The sequence below is a fragment of the Oncorhynchus keta genome, chromosome 1, assembly GCF_023373465.1.
Source record: "Oncorhynchus keta strain PuntledgeMale-10-30-2019 chromosome 1, Oket_V2, whole genome shotgun sequence".
Taxonomy (NCBI): Eukaryota; Metazoa; Chordata; class Actinopteri; order Salmoniformes; family Salmonidae; genus Oncorhynchus; species Oncorhynchus keta.
Window position 1 is genome coordinate 48,604,377 of NC_068421.1, and position 25,150 is coordinate 48,629,526.

The 25,150-nt window shown below is 42.9% G+C and overlaps 1 protein-coding gene across 3 annotated transcripts in view; it reads right to left on the reverse strand.

Moving 5' to 3' along the window:
* LOC118386819 (E3 ubiquitin-protein ligase RNF13-like) overlaps window positions 1–25,150 on the reverse strand; it is an 82,361-nt gene that overhangs the window by 40,095 nt on the left and 17,116 nt on the right. For 2 of the 3 annotated variants that reach the window (XM_035774687.2, XM_035774696.2), the window contains exons 2-4: window positions 24,078–24,280; window positions 23,756–23,836; window positions 12,467–12,592 (exon numbers count right to left, since the gene is read on the reverse strand). In XM_035774687.2, coding sequence (XP_035630580.1) covers window positions 12,467–12,592; window positions 23,756–23,836; window positions 24,078–24,191 — 321 coding nt within the window. In that variant the 5' untranslated portion in view covers window positions 24,192–24,280. Of the gene's footprint in view, window positions 1–12,466; window positions 12,593–14,593; window positions 14,720–23,755; window positions 23,837–24,077; window positions 24,281–25,150 lie in introns of those variants that run through there. The other variant, XM_052526546.1, reaches the window with a different exon arrangement.

Sequence of the window (25,150 nt, forward strand, 5' to 3'; positions counted from 1 at the left end):
TTTCCTTCTTAATGCGTTTGAGCCAATCAAGTTGTGTTGTGACAAGGTAGGGATGGTGTACAGAACATAGCCCAATTTTGTAAAAGACCAAGTCCATATTAATGGCAAGAACAGCTCAAATAAGCAAAGGGAAATGACAGTCCATCATTAATTTAAGATATGAAGATCAGTCAATCCGGACATTGCCAAGAACTTTGAAAGTTTATTCAAGTGCAGTCGCAAAAACCATCAAGCGCTATGATGAAACTGGCTCTCATGAGGACCGCCACAGGAAAGGAAGACCCAGAGTTACCTCTGCTAACAGAGGATAAGTTCATTAGAGTTAACCAGCCTCAGATTGCAGCCCAAATAAATTCTTCAGAGTTCAAGTAACAGACACATCTCAACATCAAATGTTCAGAGGAGACTGTGTGAATCAGGCCTTCATGGTCGAATTGCTGCAAAGAAACCCCTACTAATGGACACCAATAATAAGAAGAGACTTGCTTGGGTCAAGAAACACGAGCAATGGACATTAGACCGGTAGAAATCGTTCCTTTGGTCTGATGAGTCCAAATTTGAGATTTTTGACTCCAACCACTGTGTCTTTGTGAGATGCAGAGTAGGTGAACGGATGATCTCAACATGTGTCGTTCCCCCCGTGAAGCATGGGAGAGGTGGTGTGAAGGAGTATAGGTGCTTTGCTGGTGACACTGTCAGTGATTTATTTAGAATTCAAGGCACACTTCACCAGCATGGCTACCTGTAACGGTTTTCTTCTGTGGACAAAGGATCGGACCAAAGCACAGCGTGGTTAGAGTTCAACATGTTTAATAAAGACCATAAACGTGAACACTACAAAATACCAAAACAACAAATGTGAAAAACCAAAACAGTCCTATCTGGTGCATAGACACAAAGACAGAAGACAACCACCCACAAAACCCAACACAAAACAGGCTACCTAAATATGGTTCCCAATCAGAGACAATGACAAACACCTGACTCTGATTGAGAACCATATCAGGCCAAACAACAAACCCAACATAGAAACACAAAACATAGAATGCCCACTCAGCTCATATCCTGACCAACCCTAAAACAAAGAAAACACATAAGAACTATGGTCAGAACGTGACACTACCACAGCATTCTGCAGCGATACGCCATCCCATCTGGTTTGCGCTTAGTGGGACTATCATTGGTTTTCAACAGGAAAATTACCCAAAACACATCTCCAGGCTGTGTAAGGGCTATTTGACCAAGAAGGAGAGTGATGGAGTGCTGCATCAGATGACCTGGCCTCCACAATCACCCGACCTCAACCCAATGGAGATGGTTTGGGATGAGTTAAGACCGCAGAGTGAAGGAAAAGCAAGTGCTCCGCATATCTGGGAACTCCTTCAAGATGGTTGGAAAAACATTCCTCATGAAGCTGGTTGAGAGAATGCCAAGAGAGTGCAAAGCTGTCATCAAGACAAAAGGTGGCTACTTTGAAGAATCTAAAATATATTTTGTATGTAGTTACTTTTTTGGTTACTCCATGATTCCATATGTGTTATTTCATAGCTGTGAAGCCTTCACTATTATTCTACAATGTAGAAAATAGTAAAATAAAGAACAACTCTAGGATGAGTAGGTGTGTCCAAACCTTTGACTGGTACTGTATATATATTTTTTTAAATTTTAAAATGTTTATGGGGGTTGGAAATGATGCAGACAATTACATTGATGGACGCCACACTATCTGCAATATTAAAGCTGATCTACCTCTAAAAAAATATTATATATATATATATTTTTTTTAAAGAGTACTCTCAGAGTAAGGTAAATGAAGAATATGGAATGTTTAAGTACTGCTCTAACACCCACACGACCTTACGCGAGACAGTGGGCACAACAGTGGGATCCATAGCCTTGGTGGTGAGACAGAGATAGCCGATAGCATCAGTAATTACTGCCGCATCAGTGTGTGTGTGTGTGTGTTACTGTGTGTTGCTGCGTTGTAAGCCAGCACTGCTGAATCATAGCTCCTCAAACGGTGGTGCAGGCAACAACCAAGTTGTCAGCCTCTCCTCTCCTGGCCAACTGAGGCTTTCTCCGTCCCCATCACCCTCCCCCTACTGTTTATACAGCAGCTACACATCAGTTCCTCTATTCACTAGGCTGGAATCACACTCCTTGATCTCTCTCGCACTCTCTTTCTTGCTCAGTCTGCCATCTCTCACTTTTTCTCTCTCTCTCTCCTTCTTTAGTTCTCCCCCCTTTCCCTGCATCAACGTCTTGTCCTCCATGCCAATTCCTCTACTTTTATCCACCCCTCCCTCTCTCTCCGTTCTCGCTCTCGGAGAGAGAAGGATTAACCCCTTTTGCCTTCCCTGCCAATTCTTCTCTAGACTTTTCTTCATCTCTCTCTCGCCCTCTCGCTCTCTTTCTCATTTGCTTTTAGGAAGATTCTCGTGCAAAGTGGAGCTTGGTTTCAAGGTTCAGACGTCTGACTAGATAAGAGCTATTCAAACTGCAAGTAGTGGCTTTGCAACTGATAATACTACAGCACTGAAACAACCGTGCAAGTGTGTGTGTGTGTCCGCCACTCCGTGGAGATGACATCACAAGGCCACATGTCATTAAGGTCAGGGGAGCAGAGCAGCAGCGCAGACTGTGTTGATACCAAACAGCACGGATACATAACAACAGGGACACAACAGGAGATAAGCCACATCCTGGCTCGCGCTCCCCTGATCCAGACTAGTCATACACATAGGCTATGTGTACTTTTATATGTTAATGGAAAACTGTCCCAAACTGTCATAAAACACAATAGATGTCAGGCTAGTAGAATAGGCTAAAGGGGAATCCCGTTGTCATTCTCTCTATAGGTTTAATGAAATGAGAGAGGGAGACAAAGGGACAACAGGGCTACTCTGCCATTGTGGATTAGGCAAACACGTGTGTGTGTGTGTGTGTGTGTGTGTGTGTGTGTGTGTGTGTGTGTGTGTGTGTGTGTGTGTGTGTGTGTGTGTGTGTGTGTGTGTGTGTGTGTGTGTGTGTGTGTGTGTGTGTGTGTGTGTGTGTGTGTGTGTGTGTGTGTGTCACGGTAACCAGAGAGAGCGTGCGAGAGCACGTAATTATATAACACAACCATTGTGTGCCAGCGTGAATGTATATTGAGTGTATGAGTGTGTAATGTGTTGTGTGTGTCAAGAGAGTGGCAGGAAAAGGGTTGGTTCGCCGGCTGGAGGGAGGATGGAGGGACTCTTTTGACACAGGCGGACAGGGGTGAGGGGGGTCGGAGAAAGGGGGGCGGTGTGTGTGTGGGGGGAGGGGGGGTGTAGTGTCAGGTTTCCTTCCCAGTCTCCTTCCCCCACAGCTGGGGTCAGATGGGTCACCAGAGAGCCCCCCTCCCTCTCCTATTTCAGAGGCCCAGCAAGCAGGAAGTGTTAACCGTGCCCCCTCCTCCTCCTCCTCCTCTCGCTTCTTCCCCACTTCCCCTTTAGCTGCGAGCCCTCTCCCTCGGGAGGCTGGAGTTCTAAAAAGAGCAGCAGTGCTGGAATCCCTTTCGCCTCCCACACGCACACACACATACAGTGCATTCATCAAATATTCAGACCCCTTGATATTTTCCACACTTTGTTAAGTTACAGCTTTATTCTAAAATTGATTACATAGATTTTTTTCCCTGATCAATCTACACACAATACCCCATAATGACAAAGCAAAAACAGGTTATTGGAAATGTTTGCGAATGTATAAAAAATGAAATATGACATTTACATAAGTATTCAAACCCTTTACTAAGTACTTTCTGAAAGCACCTTCGGCAGCGACTACAGCCTCGAGTCTCCTTGTGTACGACGCTACAAGCTTGGCACCCTATATTTGGGGAGTTTCTCCCATTCTTCTCAGGAGATCCTCTCAGGCTCTGTCAGGTTGGATTGGGAGCGTCGCTGCACACCGATTTTCAGGTCTCTCCAGAGATGTTCGATCAGGTTCAAGTCCGGGCTTTGGCTGAGCCACTCAAGGACATTGATAAACTTGTCCCAAAGCCACTCCTGCGTTGTCTTGGCTGTGTGCTTAGTGTCGTTGTCGTGGTGGAAGGTGAACCTTAGCCAGGTCTGAGGTCCTGAGCGCTCCGGAGCAGGTTTTCATCAATGATCTCTCTATATTTTTCTCCATTCATCTTTGCCTTGATCCTGACTAGTCTCCCAATCCATGCCTCTGAAAAACATCCCCACAGCATGATACTTCCAACACCATGCTTCACCGTAGGGATGGTTCCAGGTTTCCTCCAGACGTGACACTTGGGCATTCAGACCAGATAATCTTTTTTATCATGGTAAGTCCTTTAAGTCCATTTGGCAAACTCCAAGTGTGCTGTTATGTGCCTTTTACTGAGCAGTGTCTTCCGTCTGGCCACTACCATAAAGGCTGATTGGTGGAATGCTGCAGAGATGGTTTATATAGACAGGTGTGTGCCTTTCCAAATCATGTCCAAACAATTGAATTTACCACAAGTGGACAACAATCAAGTTGTAGAAACATCTCAAGGATGATCAATGGAAACAGGATATACCTGAGCTCAATTTCGAGTCACATAGCAAAGGGTCTGAAAACTTACAGTTGAAGTCGGAAGTTTACATACACCTTAGCCAAATACATTTAAACTCAGTTTTTCACAGTTCCTTACATTTAATCCAAGTATAAATGTCTTAGGTCAGTTAGGATCACCACTTTTTCAGAGAGTGAAATGTCAGAATGATAGTAGAGAGAATGATTTATTTCAACTTGTATTTCTTTCATCACATTCCCAGTGGGTCAGAAGTTTACATACACTCAATTAGTATTTGGTAGCATTGCCTTTAAACTGTTTAACTTGGGTCAAATGTTTTGGGTAGCCTTCTACAAGCTTCCCACAATAAGTTGGGTGAATTTTGGCCCATTCCTCCTGACAGAGTTGGTGTAACTGAGTCAGGCTTGACACGCTTTTTCAGTTCTAACAACAACATTTCTATAGGATTGAGGTCAGGGCTGTGTGATGGCTACTCCAATACCTTGACTTTGTTGTCTTAAGCCATTTTTGCCACAACTTTGGAAGTATGCTTAGGGTCATTGTCCATTTGGAAGACCAATTTGCGACCAAGCTTAAACTTGCTGACTGATGTCTTGAGATGTTGCTTCAATATATCCACATAATTTTACCTCCTCATGCAGCCATCTATTTTGTGATGTGCACCAGTCCCTCCTACAGCAAAGCACCCCCACAACATGATGCTGCCACCCCCGTGCTTCACGGTTGGGATGGTGTTCTTCAGCTTGCAAGCTCCCCCCTTCTTCCTCCAAACATAACGATGGTCATTATGGCCAAACAGTTCTATTTTTGTTTCATCAAACCAGAGGACATTCTGTGTCCCCATGTGCAGTTGCAAACCGTAGTCTGGCTTTTTTAGTCTGGCTTTTTTATGGCGGTTTTGGAGCAGTGGCTTCTTCCTTGCTGAGCGGCCTTTCAGGTTATGTCGATATAGGACTCCTTTTACTGTGGATATAGATAGTTTTGTATCTGTTTCCTCCAGCATCTTCACAAGATTCTTTGCTGTTGTTCTGGGATTGATTTGCACTTTTTGCACCAAAGTACGTTCATCTCCAGGAGACAGAACGCGCCTCCTTCCTGAGTGGTATGACGGCTTCGTGGTCACATGGTGTTTATACTTGCGTATTATTGTTTGTACTGATGAACGTGGTACCTTCATGCGTTTGGAAATTGCTCCCAAGGATGAACCAGACTTGTGGAGGTCCACAATTGTTTTCCTGAGGTCTTGGCTGATTTCTTTTGATTTTCCCATGATGTCAACCAAAGAGGCACTAAATTTGAAGGTAGACGTTGAAATACATTCACATGTGCACTTCCAATTGACTCAAATTATGTCAATTAGCCTATCAGAAGCTTCTAAAGCCATGACATCATTTTCTGGAATTTTCCAAGCTGTTTAAATGCACAGTCAACACAGTATGTAAACTTCTGACCCACTGGAATTGTGATACAGTGAAATAATCTGTTTGTAAACGATTGTTGAAAAAATAACTTGTGTCATGCACAAAGTAATGTCCTAACCGACTTGACAAAACTATAGTTTGTTAACCAGAAATTTGTGGAGTGGTTGAAAAACGAGTTTTAATGACTCCAACCTAAGTGTATGTAAACTTCTGACTTCAACTGTACAGTGGGGCAAAAAAGTATTTAGTCAGCCACCAATTGTGCAAGTTCTCCCACTTAAAAAGATGAGAGAGGCCTGTAATTTTCATCACAGGTACACTTCAACTATGACACACAAAATGAGAAAAAAAAATCCAGAAAATCACATTGTAGGATTTTTAATGAATTTATTTGCAAATTATGGTGGAAAATAAGTATTTGGTCAATAACAAAAGTTTATCTCAATGCTTTGTTATATACCCTTTGTTGGCAATGACAGAGGTCAAACGTTTTCTGTAAGTCTTCACAAGGTTTTCACACACTGTTGCTGGTATTTTGGCCCATTCCTTCATGCAGATCTCCTCCAGAGCAGTGATGTTTTGGGGCTGTTGCTGGGCAACACGGACTTTCAACTCCCGCCAAAGATTTTCTATGGCATTGAGATCTGGAGACTAGCTAGGCCACTATAGGACCTTGAAATGCTTCTTACAAAGCCAATCCTTCGTTGCCCGGGCCGTGTGTTTGGGATCATTGTCATGCTGAAAGACCCAGCCACGTTTCATCTTCAATGCCCTTGCTGATGGAAGGAGGTTTTCACTCAAAAGCTCACGATACATGGCCATTCATTCTTTCCTTTACACGGATCAGTCGTCCTGGTCCCTTTGCAGAAAAACAGCCCCAAAGCATGATGTTTCCACCCCCATGCTTCACAGTAGGTATGGTGTTCTTTGGATGCAACTCAGCATTTTTTGTCCTCCAAACACGACGAGTTCAGTTTTTACCAAAAAGTTACATTTTAGTTTCTTCTGACCATATGACATTCTCCCAATCTTCTTCTGGATCATCCAAATGCTCTCTTGCAAACTTCAGACGGGCCTGGACATGTACTGGCTTAAGCAGGGGGACACGTCTGTCACAGCAGGATTTGAGTCCCTGGCGGCGTAGTGTGTTACTGATGGTAGGCTTTGTTACTTTGGTCCCAGCTCTCTGCAGGTCATTCACTAGGTCCCCCCGTGTGGTTCTGGGATTTTTGCTCAGCGTTCTTGTGATCATTTTGACCCCACGGGGTGAGATCTTGCGTGGAGCCCCAGATCGAGGGAGGTTATCAGTGGTCTTGTATGTCTTCCCTTTCCTAATAATTGCTCACACAGTTGATTTCTTCAAACCAAGCTGCTTGCCTATTGCAGATTCAGTCTTCCCAGCCTGGTGCAGGTCTAAAATGTTGTTTCTGGTGTCCTTTGACAGCTCTTTGGTCTTGGCTATAGTGGAGTTTGGAGTGTGACTGTTTGAGGTTGTGGACAGGTGTCTTTTATACTGATAACAAGTTCAAACAGATGCCATTAATACAGGTAACGAGTGGAGGACAGAGGAGCCTCTTACAGATCTGTGAGAGCCAGAAATCTTGCTTGTTTGTAGGTTACCAAATACTTATTTTCCACCATAATTTGCAAATAAATTCCTTAAAAATCCTACAATGTGATTTTCTGGATTTTTTTTCTCATTTTGTCTGCCATAGTTGAAGTGTACCTATGATGAAAATGTACAGGCCTCTCATCTTTTTAAGTGGGAGAACTTGCACAATTGGTGGCTGACTAAATACCTTTTTGCCCCACTGTATGTAAATAAGGTACATGTTGAAAAAATGTTATACATTTCCTACCATTTTTAAAAACCTGTTTTCACTTAGTCATTATGGGGTATTGTGTGTAGATTGATGAGTTACAATAAGGCTGTAAGGTAACAGCATTTGGATAAAGGGATGGGGACTGAATACTTTCCAAATGCACTGTACACTCTCCAGTTCACCCATTAACGCTAGAAGTCCCCTCACTTGATCACCTGCTCTCTTGCTCCCCATCCCACACCACCATACACTCCCACAGAGTGGCATGTCTTCCCCGGCACATCAAACCCAACACTCACAAGCTCTCAGACTGCCCCGGACACTCAACAGAGCGTGCATTACTGTATCTCCCATTATGTCTGATGGTACTTAGAAATCCATTTTCATTCACTTGATCACACAGTACTGTTTAGCGCAATGCAAAAAAACCAAACATTTGCTGCGAAACATTTCCAGACATTTTTTTTAACCTCCCTCTGCTCCCCTATTTTGAGCCAAAATCGATTCCTGGATTCCTCCTTTGTTTCTCTGACATTTGAGCTCCTGTTAAAAGTCTGGGAGCTGTACAGCTTTGGGGGTGGACGGGGGTTGTATTTAAGGATCTCCTTTTTCTGTACCCTCCCACCTGCTTGATTGGAGATTTATTAATGGTCAATCAAAAGCCTGGAGGCCAACGTAAGACATTAACCCATTCTCTCTCTCTCTCTCTCTCTCTCTCTCTCTCTCTCTCTCTCTCTCTCTCTCTCTCTCTCTCTCTCTCTCTCTCTCTCTCTCTCTCTCTCTCTCTCTCTCTCTCTCTCTCTCTCTCTCTCTCTCTCTCTCTCTCTCTCTCTCTCTCTCTCTCTCTCTCTCTCTCTCTCTCTCTCTCTCTCTCTCTCTCTCTCTCTCTCTCTCTCTCTCTCTCTCTCTCTCTCTCTCTCTCTCTCTCTCCCCTCCTCTGCTGTTCTGTGGTCCAGGGGAAGAGTGGGATAGTAACTCACTTTGATTTGGGACTGAACTGTCCCTTTAAGTGATCCAATGTCTGGCCGAGTGTGGTATCGGATGTTCTTAGATCAGTTTGTCTGAAATGCTGACTGATAAGGGGTTCAGTTTGTATCATGGAACAGGCTGATCTGAGGTCAGGCCTAGTGTGTGTGCTAGCGTGTTTGTCTCTGGCTGACGCACAGCGAGCTGGAGAGGGCAGGGGGGCATCCGGTTTCAGTCCTGCCTCGGGAAAACCTCGCTGTGTGGTGTGTGTGTGTGTGTGATGCAGAAATGCCTTATAAGGCATGGAGCGGGAGAGGGACAAGGGAGAGAAAGCCCCACACACTACAGCCATACTACCTGTTCAAGAGATCAAATCAATTAATCTCCCTCTAGCTTTCATTCTCTCCCACTCACTCTCTTCCATCTCTCTTGACATCTATCATATAATCCATTACTCCTACATCTCATACCCCCTCCCCCACTTCCACCTCTTCCCTCCATCAATCCATATATACTTCTATCATTAGCCTAGACTCTTCACTCATTTACATTGCATTCGGAAAGTATTCATACCCCTTGACTTTTTCCACACATCTGTCTATATAAAGGTCCCCCAGTTGACAGTGCATGTCCGAGCAAAAACCAAGCCATGAGGTCAAAGGAATTGTCCGTAGAGCTCCGAGACAGGATTGTGTCGAGGCACAGATCTGGGGAAGGGTACCAAAAAATGTCTGCAGCATTGAAGGTCCCCAAAAACACAGTGGCCTCCATCATTCTTAAATTGAAGAAGTTTAGAACCACCAAGACTCTTCCTGAGCAATCGGGGGAGAAGGGCCTTGGTCAGGGAGGTGACCAAGAACTCGATGGTCACTCCGACAGAGCTCCAGAGTTTCTCTGTGAAGATGGGAGAACCTTCCAGAAGGACAACTATCTCTGCAGCACTCCACCAATCAGGCCTTTATAGTGGACCAGACAGAAGACACTCCTCAGTAAAAAGGCACCACAGCCCACTTGGAGTTTGCCAAAAGGCAATCTAAAGGACTCCCAGACCATGAGAAACAAGATTCTCTGGTCTGATGAAACCAAGACTGAACTCTTTGGCTTGAATGCCAAGCATCATGTCTGGAGGAAACCTGGCACCATCCCTATGGTGAAGCACGGTGGTGTCAGCATCATGCTATGGGGATGGGATACTGAGTGCTAAGGACCTCAGACTAGGGCAAAGGTTCAGCTTCCAACAGGACAACGACCCTAAGCACACATCCAAGACAAGGCAGGAGTGATTTCGGGGCAAGTCTCAATGTCCTTGAGTGGCCCAACCAGAGCCCAGACTTGAACCCGATCTAACATCTCTGGAGAGACCTGAAAATAGCTGTGAAGTGACGCTCCCCATTCAACCTGACAGAGCTTGAGAGGATCTCCAGTGAAAAATAGGAGAAACTCCTCAAATACAGGTGTGCCAAGCTTGTAGCGTCCTACCTAAGAAGACTTGAGTCTGTAATCGCTGCAAAGGTGCTTCAACAAAGTACTGAATAAAGGGTCTGAATACTTAAAATACTACATTTGAAAAAAATCTAAAAAACTGTTTTTGCTTTGTCATTATGGGCAGGTTTGGGTCAGTTACTTTCTAAATGTAATCTGTTACAGTGACATGTCCAAAATTGTAATCGACCATGTAAATTTGGGATTACCCAAATTTAGTAACGTAATCTAATTACATTCTGGTACTTTTAGATTACTCTCCCCTTAAGAGGCATTAGTAGAAGACAAAAATGTATGTTACCAACTGAACGACATCTATTGCAGGATAAATCAATGTTAAAGTTTATGAAACAATAACAAAATGGTTGCCCTGCCTCTGTTTTGGTAAAAAGCTGAGGGATGGGCCTGGAGAAATGTAACCACTCTCAGATAAATAGACAGAGCTATGGATGCAAGGACAGACCATCCATTATATAAAATAATTGTTTGTTATTACTGTAAAACAAGCTTATATTTTGGGTTCTCATGGAGTGTGACAGTTAAACTAAGCTCATGTGGAATTTATAAATTATATTCTTCAAGAATCAATGGGAGTTATGTATATATAAATAGGGTTAGGGCTAACCCTGAGTGTATATAAATCCCAAAATTGATGTAGCAACTACAGATTGCCCCTTCATGTCTATCAAAAGTATACAAGTTTAAGCATGTGTCCATTAAACCTATGGATTTATTTATTTTTATCATAATGAATTAGATTGAGCAATAAAAGCCCCCCTTTAATTCCATAGGCTTGGATTAAAAGTAATCCTCGAAGTAATCATCTAGTTTTTCAAAAGTATCTGTAATCTGTTTACAATATTTTTGCTGGTAAAGTAACGGATTACAGTTACCGTTTTTTTGTAATCCCTTACATGTAACAGATTACATGTAATCCGTTACTCCCCAACTCTGATTATGGGGTATTGTGTGTAGATTGATGAGGGGGAAAAAACAATTTAATCCATTTTAGAAAAAGGCTGGAACATAAAATGTGGAAAAGTCCAGGGGTCTGAATACTTTCCGAATGCACTGTCCCTCTCCTTGTATCCTTCCACTTCCCCCTCTTGCTCCATTCCAAACTTCCTCGCTCTCTACGCCTCGCTCTACTCCTGTTCGCTGCACACGGCCTCACTTCAAGGTTGGATGGATCGAGTGGTGCTCTCTCTTTATTAGGAAAACAACTCCTCCTCTCGACTTTGAGCACGCCACACCGTAAAAACGAAATGGCTCCTTTGTTGCTGAGAAGAAGAAAATAGGCCTAATATCCCGCTACACTCAAGTCTTCGTGGATTTGCCATGCATAAAATGTTGTAACTTGGTAATAACAAATGATGCTTTCCCCTTCTTAATAAAGGGAAAGAACCATGCCCTCCTCTCTCTTTGGTTGTGATGTTGGCGCAAGGTAAAGGTGTCTTTTCCATACTATGTTAAAACGACAACAATGCTTTTGCATTTCTGCAGCGAGCTGCTGAGGGCACCCAGTTAATGCACCACATCAGTAGACGAACCAGAGAAGCCGGGGATGAGCGGAGGGAGGGAAGGGGGGATTGGAAAGAAGGAGATATGGTTCAGTGCCAGCACAGGAAGTGCTGGGCAACAGCTATTCTGACTGGGCAACAGCTATTTCCTGTGTACTGGTGCTGCATGTAAGAAGGGCGTGCCTAAGTATAGATCTAGGATCAGCTTTCCCAATCCCATCCCTAACCATTTCCATCAGGAGGTAAAAAAGGAAACTGACTTTGGATCAGTACTCAGGGCTCCCGAGTGGCGCAGCGGTCTAAAGCACTGCATCTCAGTGCAAGAGAGTCCCTGGTTCGATTCCAGGATGCATCACATCCGGCTGTGATAGGGAGTCCCATAGGGCAGCGCACAATTGGCCTAGCGTCGTCCTGGTTTGGCCGGGGTAGGCCATCATTGTAAATAAGAATTTGTCCTTAACTTACTTTCTTAGTTTAAATAAAGGTTCAATAAAATATATATATTTTTTAAATTACAGGCAACTTCATTATAGACCATAAGGGAGCCTTTAGGTAGGAACTACCTTTAACCACAGATCTAGGATCAGATTACCCAAACCATTAGACGGATGCCAAAATGTTTAATCTTGTGTACGTAGTTAGCAACTTCGGGGCAACAAATTATATACCACATGTAGAGGTTTGTGTGATTGCGATGCACCCTACCTTGATGTCAAAGTTGCAGTCGAAGCGCTTGATGAGCACGATGAAGGCACCAGTGAGGTTGTCCCGAATAGGGGGCGGGTCAATGGGTTCGCAGGCATTTTGGGGCCGTGCACCAATCAGAAAGCCCTGTGGATGTGACATCACAGCACAGTTAGAGCATCAGTTATGTGACTATCACTCAATTGAACAACACCCACAAAACAGGTCAAGTTTAGTATCATCACCACAAACAGAGGAAATGTGGTGGTGTGCATATTCATAGTTGGCTCTCCTCAGCAGAAACTGGAACCTAAATAGAAATCCACTGGAAGGTCAAACATCTAAAAATTAAATCCATTGGAATGGATTTGTAATGGAATCTAGAGAGAAATGGTGAATCTGCAGGCTAGTGAGACACTGAACAAAGAGCACAGAAATAAGAATTTAGAAATAGGCTAAACAATTCAAAATGGCTACAACTACAGCGATAACAGCACTGAGCCAGAATTATGTTTAAATTAAGAAACATAATGCTTTATTCAAACCCTCCCTTGCCACGAGAGTAGTAAGGTAATGTTCCAAATGGCACCCAATTCCTTATTTAGTGCATTATTTTTGACCAGGGCCCACAGGTTCAAAAGTAGTGCACAAGATATCTAAGTCCCAAATGGTTCCCTAAGACTGATCAAATACACAGTAAAATCCACAGATGAAACAAACCCAAACAAGAGATCATATCTTGGCATTGAATTCTTCTGGTTGCCTAAAATGTCCTGTGCTGCAGGACGGGAGAGACAGAGAGGAGAGAGAGCGAGAGAGAGCAAAAGGGTAAGACAGAGAGTGTAGGATCAGCCCAAAAGCCAGAGACCGCTCAGAGTTCGGCTGGTACTGTTTTAGATAGCTAACCATATTGGCACCTGAAGTACTTGTGTCAGAATGCTATTTTCAACAGAATAACGGTGCCAACATGGACTGTGGAGTCCACACAGAGCACTGAATCAATGAAACCTAGCAGGTCCTACAGCTCTGGGAGTCTGGGACCCGCCTCGGGCATGACTCGGCCTGTCAAAACACAGCCAAAGGGGCAGGCCCAAGGCCGAAGCCAATCACCCGCAGGCCAGCTGAGAATGACAGAGATACTGTCCAATCACAAGCATACTTCCTGAATTTGAGGGCCTGCTGCTGTCCAATAACTGAGGTTCTGTTCAAGTGTTTCCATGTAGGGAGAGGTGTCCCGAGTGAGTGAAACGTTCATAACATTGCAGACAGAAATGTAATAAATAGAGCTGATATAATTCATTAGCTCCAGATTAAACGATAACCGTGTTATGTGGGGATATGTTGATTTTATCATATTTGTCCCGTTTCCTTGTACTATTAAATCCAGAGTAATGCGTCTTCATATCCTATCAGGTGCAGATGGTAGTCAGATTGTAGTCAGGGGTGGTAGGCTAGTCAGAGATAAAGATGAGGCCTATGTCCCAAATGGCACCATATTCCCTTTATAGTTCACAACTATTTTTTTTTTTAGCCCTATGGGGCCTGGTCAAAAGTAGTGCACTATGTAGGCAATTGGGTGCCATTCAGGACACAAACAAGGTGTAAATTGCCGCGGGATTTGGTGGGGGTGGGCCCATGACTCGGCAGCTACAGTCAGCTGTGAAAGTGATGAGTTCATTATAGTGGAGGAGCTAGAGTTCGCTCTCTGGAGCAGTGCCAGTACAGAGCACTTCAAAAAGGACCCAGCCTTTCCGGATCGTCAACCCTTTTCGTTTTTGTGTGAACACAGTGCACGTTGACACGCACACAATGCAGAGAATGGTAAGTGTCCCTCAAGAGGAGGAACATTAGAAAGACCTGTGTGTGTGTGTGTGTGTGTGTGTGTGTGTGTGTGTGTGTGTGTGTGTGTGTGTGTGTGTGTGTGTGTGTGTGTGTGTGTGTGTGTGTGTGTGTGTGTGTGTGTGTGTGTGTGTGTGTGTGTGTGTGTGTGTGTGTGTGTGTGTGTGTGTGTGTGTGTGTGTGTGTGTGTGTGTGTGTGTGTGTGTGTGTGTACGTCTGTCTAATTGGTACCTACACACCTATTGCAAGCTGCCATTCTCTCCAAATGGCAGGAATGGAAAATGAAACAGTAAAATGTATAAAACATACCATCACTTTTCAATAGGATGGATAGAAACTCCAAAAGCTTTTGTTGTTACATTCTTGATTTCATACAAAGAGATGGTGAAGAACTGGCACTGGAAGCTGTTATCTACTTTATCTGGACTTCTGTTTTCAAAAGGAAAACAGACAAGAAATCTCCCTGGATACCTTCCGCAAAGCCTTTGTCATTGCGACAATGCCACTGTCTCACATTTTCACATGGTTCAAAACAAGCTACAATAGCTCCCCCTGTTGACAATGGACCCACAAAGAAACCCAGAGGGAAATCCCTAACCACAACCATACAGAGCATTGTATAATTGAGGAGGAATTCAATAAAACACCTTCAAGTTCAACAACCAACTGTTAGTTCCAGATTTTGAATCCGGGGCCAATGTTGGTGAATCATTCCCTAAACGTATTCAATTCTGGAGGTGGGTTTTCGCTTTAGCTTTAAGTGATTCAGTGTTCAGTGACTTTCCACTCTAGAGGAGAGCATGACTAGATCATGCCACCGATTAAGCCTTTACCCCTCTCCTAAACCACCACCAACACCTCCTCCAGGGGTGCTGTAGTATGGCTGCCCTCTGCTACTGTACACCCTCACCAAACTGTGTGTCTTTCGAAGGGTTTGGGATACAGCAAAATACTAATATCTCTTGGCCATTCATGAACATTGGACAATAAAGTAATCTTCCTCCTGCACTGTGGCATTGCACGGTGGTCGTGATACCTAATCAGACTTCGGTTCAAATACTATTTGAAATCTTTCAAATACTTTGAGTGTTTGCTCGAGCCTACCTGGAATGCAAGATTGGGACTATTCTATTGTTCTATTAAACCAGGCAAGTTTAATCGAGCACAGGGCCTCCCGGGTGGCGCAGTGGTTAAGGGCGCTGTACTGCAGCGCCAGCTGTGCCATCAGAGACTCTGGGTTCGCGCCCAGGCTCTGTCGTAACCGGCCGTGACCGGGAGGTCCATGGGGCGACGCACAATTGGCCTAGCGTCGTCCGGGTTAGGGAGGACTTGGTCGGTAGGGATGTTCTTGTCTCATCGCGCACCAGCGACTCCTGTGGTGGGCCGGGCGCAGTGCGCGCTAACCAAGGTTGCCAGGTGCACGGCAACCTTGGTCCGGTGGCTTCCGGGTTGGATGCGCGCTGTATTAAGAAGCAGTGCGGCTTGTGTATCGGAGGACACATGACTTTCAACCTTCGTCTCTCCCGAGCCCATACGGGAGTTGTAGCGATGAGACAAGATAGTAGCTACTACAACAATTGGATACCACGAAATTGGGGAGAAAAAGGGGTAAAAAGTCAACAAAAAAAAACAAACAAAAAGTTTAATCGATCAAATGATTTCAAATATTTCTTCACATATCTCTACCTAATCCAAGTGGGAAATGTCACAAATGCAGAGCATAACACAGATTGTCCCTGGTATCGACAGAAGAAAACACAGGAATAATTCATTTGCCTCCAGCTTGTGCTGTGTTAAGTTGAAAACAAATGAATCGAGAGTCAGAGTAATAGAGTAGGTTTCATAGACACACTGCACACCAAGGTGTAGCAGCTACACTGTTTCAACTGTACTGGACAATGTCTAGGCCCCTTCAATCCCATGATGTCATATGTAACAATTAAACTATCAGGAACATAACAACTAAGCATGACACGCAACAATAATCTCACAAGTAAGGTTCATTTTAGACAGCACAAAAAATGGTATCGAGGCTAGTAGAGCCAAACATATCTCATGTAGGAAATCAAGTAGTCTTGGCACCCAGAACCAAATCAGATTGCATACATTGAAACTAGTTCAGTGGAGTTTGCTCTCTCCCTCCCTGCAGAAGGGAGAAAGCTGGAAAAAAACAGCTCATATGAGTTTTGATGTACACTACATGACCAAAAGTATGTGGACACCGGCTCGTTGAACATCTCATTCCAAAATCATAGGCATTCATTTGGAGTTTGTGCCCCCTTTGCTGCTATAACAGCCTCTTCTCTTCTGGTTAGGCTTTCCACTAAATGTTTAAACATTGCTTCCTTTCAGCCACAAGAGCATTAGTGAGGTCGGACACTGGTGTTGGGAGATTAGGTCTGGCTCGCAGTCGGCGTTCCAATTCATCCCAAAGGTGTTCGAGGGGGTTGAGGGCAGGGCTCTGTGTAGGCCAGTCAAGTTCTTCCACACCGATCTTGACAAACCATTTCTGTATGGACCTCACCTTGTGTTGTACCATTAATATATCCCTTCAACGGAACTAAGGGGCCTAGCCCAAAATGTGAAAAACAGCCCCAGACCATTATTCCTCCTCCACCAAACTTTACAGTTGGCACTATGCATTGGGGTATAGTTCTCCTGTTATCCACCAAACCCAGATTCGTCTGTCGGACTGCCAGATGGTGAAGAGTGATTCATCATTCCAGAGAACGCGTTTCCACTGCTCCAGAGTAGAGGTCGACCGATTATGATTTTTCAATGCCGAAACCGATTATTGGAGGTCCAAAAAAAGCCGATGCCAATTTTGATTTATTTATTTGTAATAATGACAATTACAACAATACTGAATGAACACTTATTTTAACTTAATATAATACATCAATAAACATCTATTTAGTTCAATTTGGTTTAAATAATGCAAAAACAAAGTGTTGGAGAAGTAAAAGTGCAATATGTGCCATGTAAAAAAGCTAATGTTTGAGTTCCTTGCTCAGAACATGAGAACATATGAAAGTTGGTGGTTCTTTTTAACATGAGACAATATATTCAATATTCCAAGTAAGAGGTTTTAGGTTGTAGTTAACATAGTATTTATACTACTATTTCTCGCTATACCATATGTATTTCATATACCTTTGACTATTGGATGTTCTTATAGGCACTATAGTATTGCCAGTGTAACAGTATAGCTTCCGTTCCTCTCCTCGCCCCTACCTGGGCTCGAACCAGGAACACATCGACAACAGCCACACTCGAAACAGCGTTACCCATCGCTCCACAAAAGCCGCAGCCCTTGCAGAGCAAGGGGAATAACTACTTCAAGTCTCAGAGCAAGTGACGTTTGAAACGCTATTAGCGCGCACCCCGCTAACTAGCTAGCCATTTCACATCGGTTGCACCGGCCATTAGGCTGATAGGCTTGAAGTCATAAACAGCGCTGTGCTTGTGAAGAGCTGCTGGCAAAACGCACAAAAGTGCTGTTTGAATGAATGCTTACAAGCCTGCTGCTGCCTATCATTGCTCAGTCAGACTGCTCTATCAAATCATAGACTTAATTATAACATAACACACAGAAATACGCGCCTTTGGTCATTAATATGGTCGAATTCGGAAACTATAATTTCGAAAACAAAACGTTTATTATTTCAGTGAAATATGGAACCATTCGGTATTTTATCTAAGGGGTGGCATCCCTAAGTCTAAATATTCTTGTTACATTGCACAACCTTCTATGTTATGTCATAATTACGTAAAATTCGGTCAAATTAGTTCGCAATGAGCCAGGCTGCCCAAACTGTTGCAATATACCCTTACGCGAGAGAAGTGACACAATTTCTCCTGGTTAATATTGCCTGCTAACCTGCATTTCTTTTAGCTAAATATGCAGGTTTAAAAATATATACTTCTTTGTATTGATTTTAAGAAAGGCATTGGTGTTTATGGTTAGGTACAGTCGTCAAACGATTGTGCTTTTTTCACAAATGCGCTTTTGTTTAAATCATCCCCCAGTGTTGCATCGATTATATGCAACGCAGGACACGCTAGATAAACTAGTAATTTTTGTATTTTATTTTTATTTTATTTCACCTTTATTTAACCAGGTAGACAAGTTGAGAACAAGTTCTCATTTACAATTGCGACCTGGCCAAGATAAAGCAAAGCAGTTCGATACATACAACGACACAGAGTTACACATGGAGTAAAACAAACATACAGCCAATAATAATAGTAATATCATCAACCATGTGTAGTTATAACTAGTGATTATGATTGACTGATTGTTTTTTATGAGATAAGTTTACTGCTAGATAGCACCTTACCTTGGCTTCTACTGCATTCACGTAACAGGCAGGCTCCTCGTGGCGTGCAATGAGAGGCAGGTGGTTAGAGCGTTGGACTAGTTAACTGTAAGGTTGCAAGATTGAATCTCCCGAGCTGACAAAATATATATGACAAGGTGAAGATCTGTCATTCTGTCAAGGTGAAGATCTGTCATTCTGCCCCTGAACAAGGCAGTTGACCCACCGTTCCTAGGCCATTGAAAATAAGAATGTGATCTTAACTGACTTGCCTAGTTAAATAAAAGGTATAAAAAAATACAAATCTGCAAAATCGGTGCCCAAAAATACAGATTTCCGATTGTTATGAAAACTTTAAATCGGCCCTAATTAATCAGCCATTCCGAGTAATCGGTCGACCTCTACTCCAGAGTCAAATGGCGGCAAGCTTTACACCACTCCAGCCGACGCTTGGTATTGAGCATGGTGATCTTTGGCTTGCTCGGCCATGAAGCTCCCGACGAACAGTTCTTGTGCTGACGTTGCTTCCAGAGGTAGTTTGGAACACGGAAGTAAGTGTTGCAACCGGGGACAGATGATTTTTAGCGGTCCCGTTCTGTGAGCTTGTGTGGCATTCCACTTTGCGGCTGAGCCGTTGTTGCTCCTAGACGTTTCCACTTCACAATAACAGCACTTACAGTTGTTAACTTCGCACGTGCAGCTCTAGCAGGGCAGAAATTTGATGAAGTGACTTGTTAATAATAATGGGGCAGGAGGGGATGCCTACTGTGCTATTTTCTTCGTTTTTTTAACATTTTTGTAACTTTTTATTTTATACATAAAGTTGCTGCTACTGGCTCTTATGACCGAAAAGAGCTTCTGGACATCATAACAGACAAAAGGTCGCAAAGTTCAAGGGGGCCGAATACTTTCGCAATGCACTGTATATGCAACAGTTTGGGGCACCTAATTTGCTACAATTTTACGTAATTATGACATAACATTGAATGTTGTGCAATGTAACAGGAATATTTAGACTTATGGATGCCACCCGTTAGATAAAATACGGAACGGTTCCGTATTTCACGAAATAATAAACGTCTCGTTTTCGAAATTATAGTTTCCATATTTGACCATATTAATGACATAAGGCTCGCATTTTTGTGTGTTACTATATTATAATTAAGTCTATGATTTGATAGAGCAGTCTGACTGAGTGAAGGTAGGCACCAGCAGGCTCGTAAGCATTCATTCAAACAGCACTTTTGTGCGTTTTGCCAGCTGCTCTTCGTTGTGCTTCAAGCATTGCGCTGGTTATGACTTCAAGCCTATCAACTCCCGAGATTAGGCTGGTGTAACCGATGTGAAATGGCTAGCTAGTTAGCGGGATGCGCGCTAATAGCGTTTCAAACGTCACTCGCTCTGAGACTTGGAGTAGTTATTCCCCTTGCTCTGCATGGGTAACAATGCTTCGAGGATGGCTGTTGTCGATGTGTTCCTGGTTCGAGCCCAGGTAGGGGCGAGGAGAGGGATGGAAGCTATACTGTTACACTGGCAATACTAAAGTGCCTATAAGAACATCCAATAGTCAAAGGTATATGAAATACAAATGGTATAGAGAGAAATAGTACTATAATTCCTATAATAACTACAACCTAAAACTTCTTACCTGGGAATATTGAAGACTCATGTTAAAAGGAACCATGTTCTGAGCAAGGAACTTTCTTACATGGCACATATTGCACTTTTACTTTCTTATAATAATAATAATAATATGCCATTTAGCAGACGCTTTTATCCAAAGCGACTTACAGTCATGTGTGCATACATTCTACGTATGGGTGATCCCTTCTCGAACACTTTGTTTTTGCATGATTTATTTGAGGCTAAATTGATTTTATTGATGTATTATATACTGATGTATACATAATATACTAAGTTAAAATTAGTGTTCATTCAATGTTGTTGTAATTGTCATTATTACAAATAAATAAAACATTTAGAAAATCGGCCGATTAATCGGTATCGGCTTTTTTTGGTCCTCCAATAATCGGTATCGGTATTGCCGTTGAAAAATCATAATCGGTCGACCTCTAGTCCAAACACACCAAGACAGTTGTGAAGAGGGCACGATAACACCTTTGTCCCCCAAGGAGACTGAAAAGATTTGGCATGGATCCCCAGATCCCCAGATCCTGCACCATTACATCACCGCCTGGTATGGCAACTGCTCGGCATCCGACCGTAATGTGCTGCAGAAGGTAGTGCGTACGGCCCAATACATCACTGGGGCCAAGGTTCCTGCCATCCAGGACCTATATACTAGGCGGTGTCAGAGGAAGGCCCCTAAAAAATTGTAAAAGACTCCAGTCACACAAGTCATAGAGAGAACAGTCTGCGACCGCACGGCAGGCGGTACTGGAGCACCAAGTCTAGGTCCAAAAGGCTCCTTAACAGCTTCTACCCCCAAACTATAAGAACAATTAATCAAATGGCCACCCGGACTGTTAAAATTGAACACCCCCCACCTTTGTTTTTACACTGCTGCCACTCGCTGTTTATTATCTATGCATAGTCCCTTTACCCCTACCTACATCTACAAATTACCTCGACTAACCTGTACGCCTGCACATTGACTCGGTACCGGCACCCCCCTGAATATAGTGTCACGCCCTGACCTTAGTTTTCTTTGTTTTCTTTATTATTTTGGTTAGGTCAGGGGGTGGTTTGTTGTGTTTTTGTCCTGTCTATGATTTTTGTATGTTTATGGGGTTGTTTACTAGTCTAGGTGTTCTGTATGTCTATGGTTGCCTGGATTGGTTCTCAATTAGAGGCAGCTGTTTATCGTTGTCTCTGATTGGGAACCATATTTAGGCAGCCATATTCCTTGGGTAATTCGTGGGTGATTGTCTATGTATTAGTTGCCTGTGTCTGCACTTATTCTATATAGCTGTCACGTTTGTTTTGTTGTTTTGTAAATTTGTTAAAGTGTTCTTCGTTTCATTAAAATAGAAGATGTATGGTCTCATCCCTTGGTCTCATCCATACAACGAACGTGACATATAGCCTCATTATTGTTATGTAACTTTTTATTATATTTTTTACTTTAGTTTATTTAGTAAATATTTTCTTAACTCTATTTCTTGAACTGCATTGTTGGTTAGGGGCTTGTAAGTAAGCATTTCACGGTAAGGTCTACTACACCTGTTGTATTTGGCGCATGTGACAAATACAATTTGATTTGATGGAAAGGTGGCATCCTATGACGGTGCAATGTTGAAAGTCACTGAGCTCTTCAGTAAGGCCATTCTACTGCCAATCTTTGTCCATGAAATTGCATAGCTGTGTGCTCGATTTTAGACAACTGTCAGTGGCAGAAATGGCCAAATCCTCTAATTTGAAGGTGTGTCCATATACTTCTGGATATATAGTGTATCTGGATTCAGGCCTCGCTCTGCTCTGCTGTGAGGAAATGGCTCTTTCTCCTATGTAGTGCACTACTTTAGACCAGAGCCTTATATGGGCACTGGTCAAAAGTAGTGCACTATATAGGGAATAGGGTGTCATTTGGGACGTATCCTGGGATTGCCAGCACCAATGCTCTAACACAGTGGCATAGATAGCAGCTACTGGGCTGTGCTGAAATGTAAGTAATGCTCCAGGCTAGAATATGAGTGCATGGGGTTCAGTCTCAAAGTAGGCTACCAAAAAAATTCCTTTTGTAAATGCAAGCACTGGCTCAGACAAAAACAACAAGGGATGAAAATACCCACACACTGACTAAAGCACAGGTAATGTTACAGGAATGTGTAACTTTTCACCATGGATTGGTTGTATAGATTTTGGCAGTAGATCTGTGGACAGGAAATCGGTCAGCATGATCTTGCTCAAACCAGCACAGAATTATTCAAAACGACTTTGTTTATAAGTTATTTGACGAGTTTTCATAAAAGCAGAGACCACCTAAAATAGTCAGGAGCAATGGGCATTAGTTCACCATTAAAGAGATCTGTCACTATGTACTGGATGACTATGAGAACACAGAGATAGTCAGTCAGTCCGTTTAGGTACAGCTTAGCTCCCAGTCTTTATCAAGACTTCACCCTCAGCTCCCTCCCATGTTTCGCACAGGAAAGACGTGTACATAGCCACAGCCCCACTCCAAAGACGCAGGCTGAATCCAGCTACCACCCTCCACTTTCCCAGGCCACTCCCCTTCCTGCATCCAGAGCATGGACTAGTCACAGATCTGACATGACTGGATAGGAGAAATCAGGGGTTCCAACGCATCACCTACAGCAATCTATTCTTTTAGATCAGTGATTAGGCTACCCCAAAGTAAACAGGGCCTAGTCTAACACCAGTTTTGCTTCCTCAATTTGGCTTGGTTTTGGTTGGCTTGACCAGTTTTGCTTGGTTTGTATGGGCATGTGTCGCATCATAAACTTTCCACAGGAAACGCTGGTTTCGATGTTCAGTCTATATTTAAGAAGAGTGGAAGTCAGAGGATGCCACTCGATTAGAATGAGGAACATAACATGAAAAACATACGGTTGCTATTCTGTTTACCAAAAAAATATAAAGGGGTGTTTAACACTTGTTTGGTTACTACATGATTCCATGTGTGTTATTTCATAGTTTTATGTCTTCACTATTATTCTACAATGTAGAAAATAGTAAAATAAAGAAAAACCCTTGAATGAGTAGGTGTGTCCAAACTTTTGACTGGTACTGTATATTAGTCGACTGGTCGATTGTTTGGTCGACCGAAATTGTTTTATATATATATTTATTTGTTATTGCTCTACTAAAACATATATATTTGTTATTGTTCGACTAAAACAATCTCAGTCGACCAACAGCCTAATGACCAAACAATCGACCAGTCGACTAATTGAGGTCAGCCCTAAACTCAATATTAGGAAGGAGTTCCTAATGTTTTGTACACTCAGTGTATATGCATTAGTGATCATGTTTGATAATCAATTCACTCTGTTACACATTTTTTTGTTTTACATTAGAATGCCCATCTCAGAAAAACTATCTCAAGAAAAAATGCCCCCGAAAATTGGATTCCATGCTTATCGTTCATATTCTGATGATGGTTATACTTTAACTTGTGTCAATGGCAGTGAAATGGCTGGGTATGTAAACAGTCCATTGTTGTACCCACCTTGAGTCCATCGCTGGGCAACCGGTACCCAAACCGTGCAGGCAGGTCATCAAAGTTTCCCGTTTTGTTGTCAAATGTGTACTGAAAGAGAAATAAGAATACAAATCATATCATGAACTACTTGGTGGTGTTAATAACTAGAAGCTCCAAGCACAGAGACAAAATATGTTTTCTGTAAACCAGTGAGTCAGTCAGTCAGTCTGTCTGAATGTCTGTAGACCACGTCTGTCTGTTTGTGTATCTGTCCGTCTATCTGCCTTCCTGCATGCATGCCTGCCTGCCCACCCACGCGCCCGTCCGTCTCTCAGTCTGCGGGACTCACGGCAGAGATGTCGGCCTCGACGGGCAGCAGGTTGAGGAAGGCAAAGAGCTGCACGGTAAAGATGGTGTAGATCTGTGTGGCGGACAGCATCAGCATCCCCAGGGAGAACAGCATCTTGCATTCCGAGCTGTGCCAGTCGACTGACACACACCTGCACAGACTGACACACAGATGGACTGTCCCAGTGCTGGCGGCTCTCACGCCTGCAGAGTGTACACACATGCAGAAACACAGGTTTGTCACTGTCTGTAAGCCTACATCTGCTATCCCAGCCTCCCACAGAACAGAAAACAAGCACACCACACCTGGGTTCAAATACCTAGGTCATCTATGTTAACTTTGGTAATTTATACTTTAATAACATTTTTTTCAGATATATAGTATTCATTTTTATATCTGTGTCCATATTGTCTATTAGTTTCTAGTGGATACACCATGTGATTTAAGAAAAAAAAATGCCTAATTAATGATTTTTTTTCGAATAAACAATGGAATAATTTTCCATGAACTCCAACTATTTACTTTCAACTTTCCAACTATTTACTTTTTTCACAACTAACACCAGTTTGGCGCCAAAACATTTACAAAAAAGACAAATTTACATAAATAAAAGTGTGTAAAAAAAAAAGGATATCTCATGTTGAAACCCTCATATGAAACACCAATGGTATTCACCTAGTTGATAGTTTATATTTAGGATGTTTTAAAGCTCTGGAATGCCATATATATTTGTTGATCTTATTTGAATATTTTACACACTAAGGGCCAGGGATAATTAGACACCTGTGATAATCTTAAATCAAAAGGCCAATAGATACATTCCCCCCATAACTTGAAAGAAACCAAAAATCTGGTAGTTTACTGGCAAACTTTGAACGTTTTCAGTAATATACCTTCCCTTAACAACCCTCCGCATGGGCGGAGAAGCACAGTGCAGTAATCTTTCCAAATAATTTAACTTAATATGATTAGGCTATACTTTAGGCCTACTACATTTTCTGGAAATAAATATTGATAACCCATTTATTGTCTCTGCCTGCAAATTGTCCCACTCCTAAAAGGTAGGCAAAATG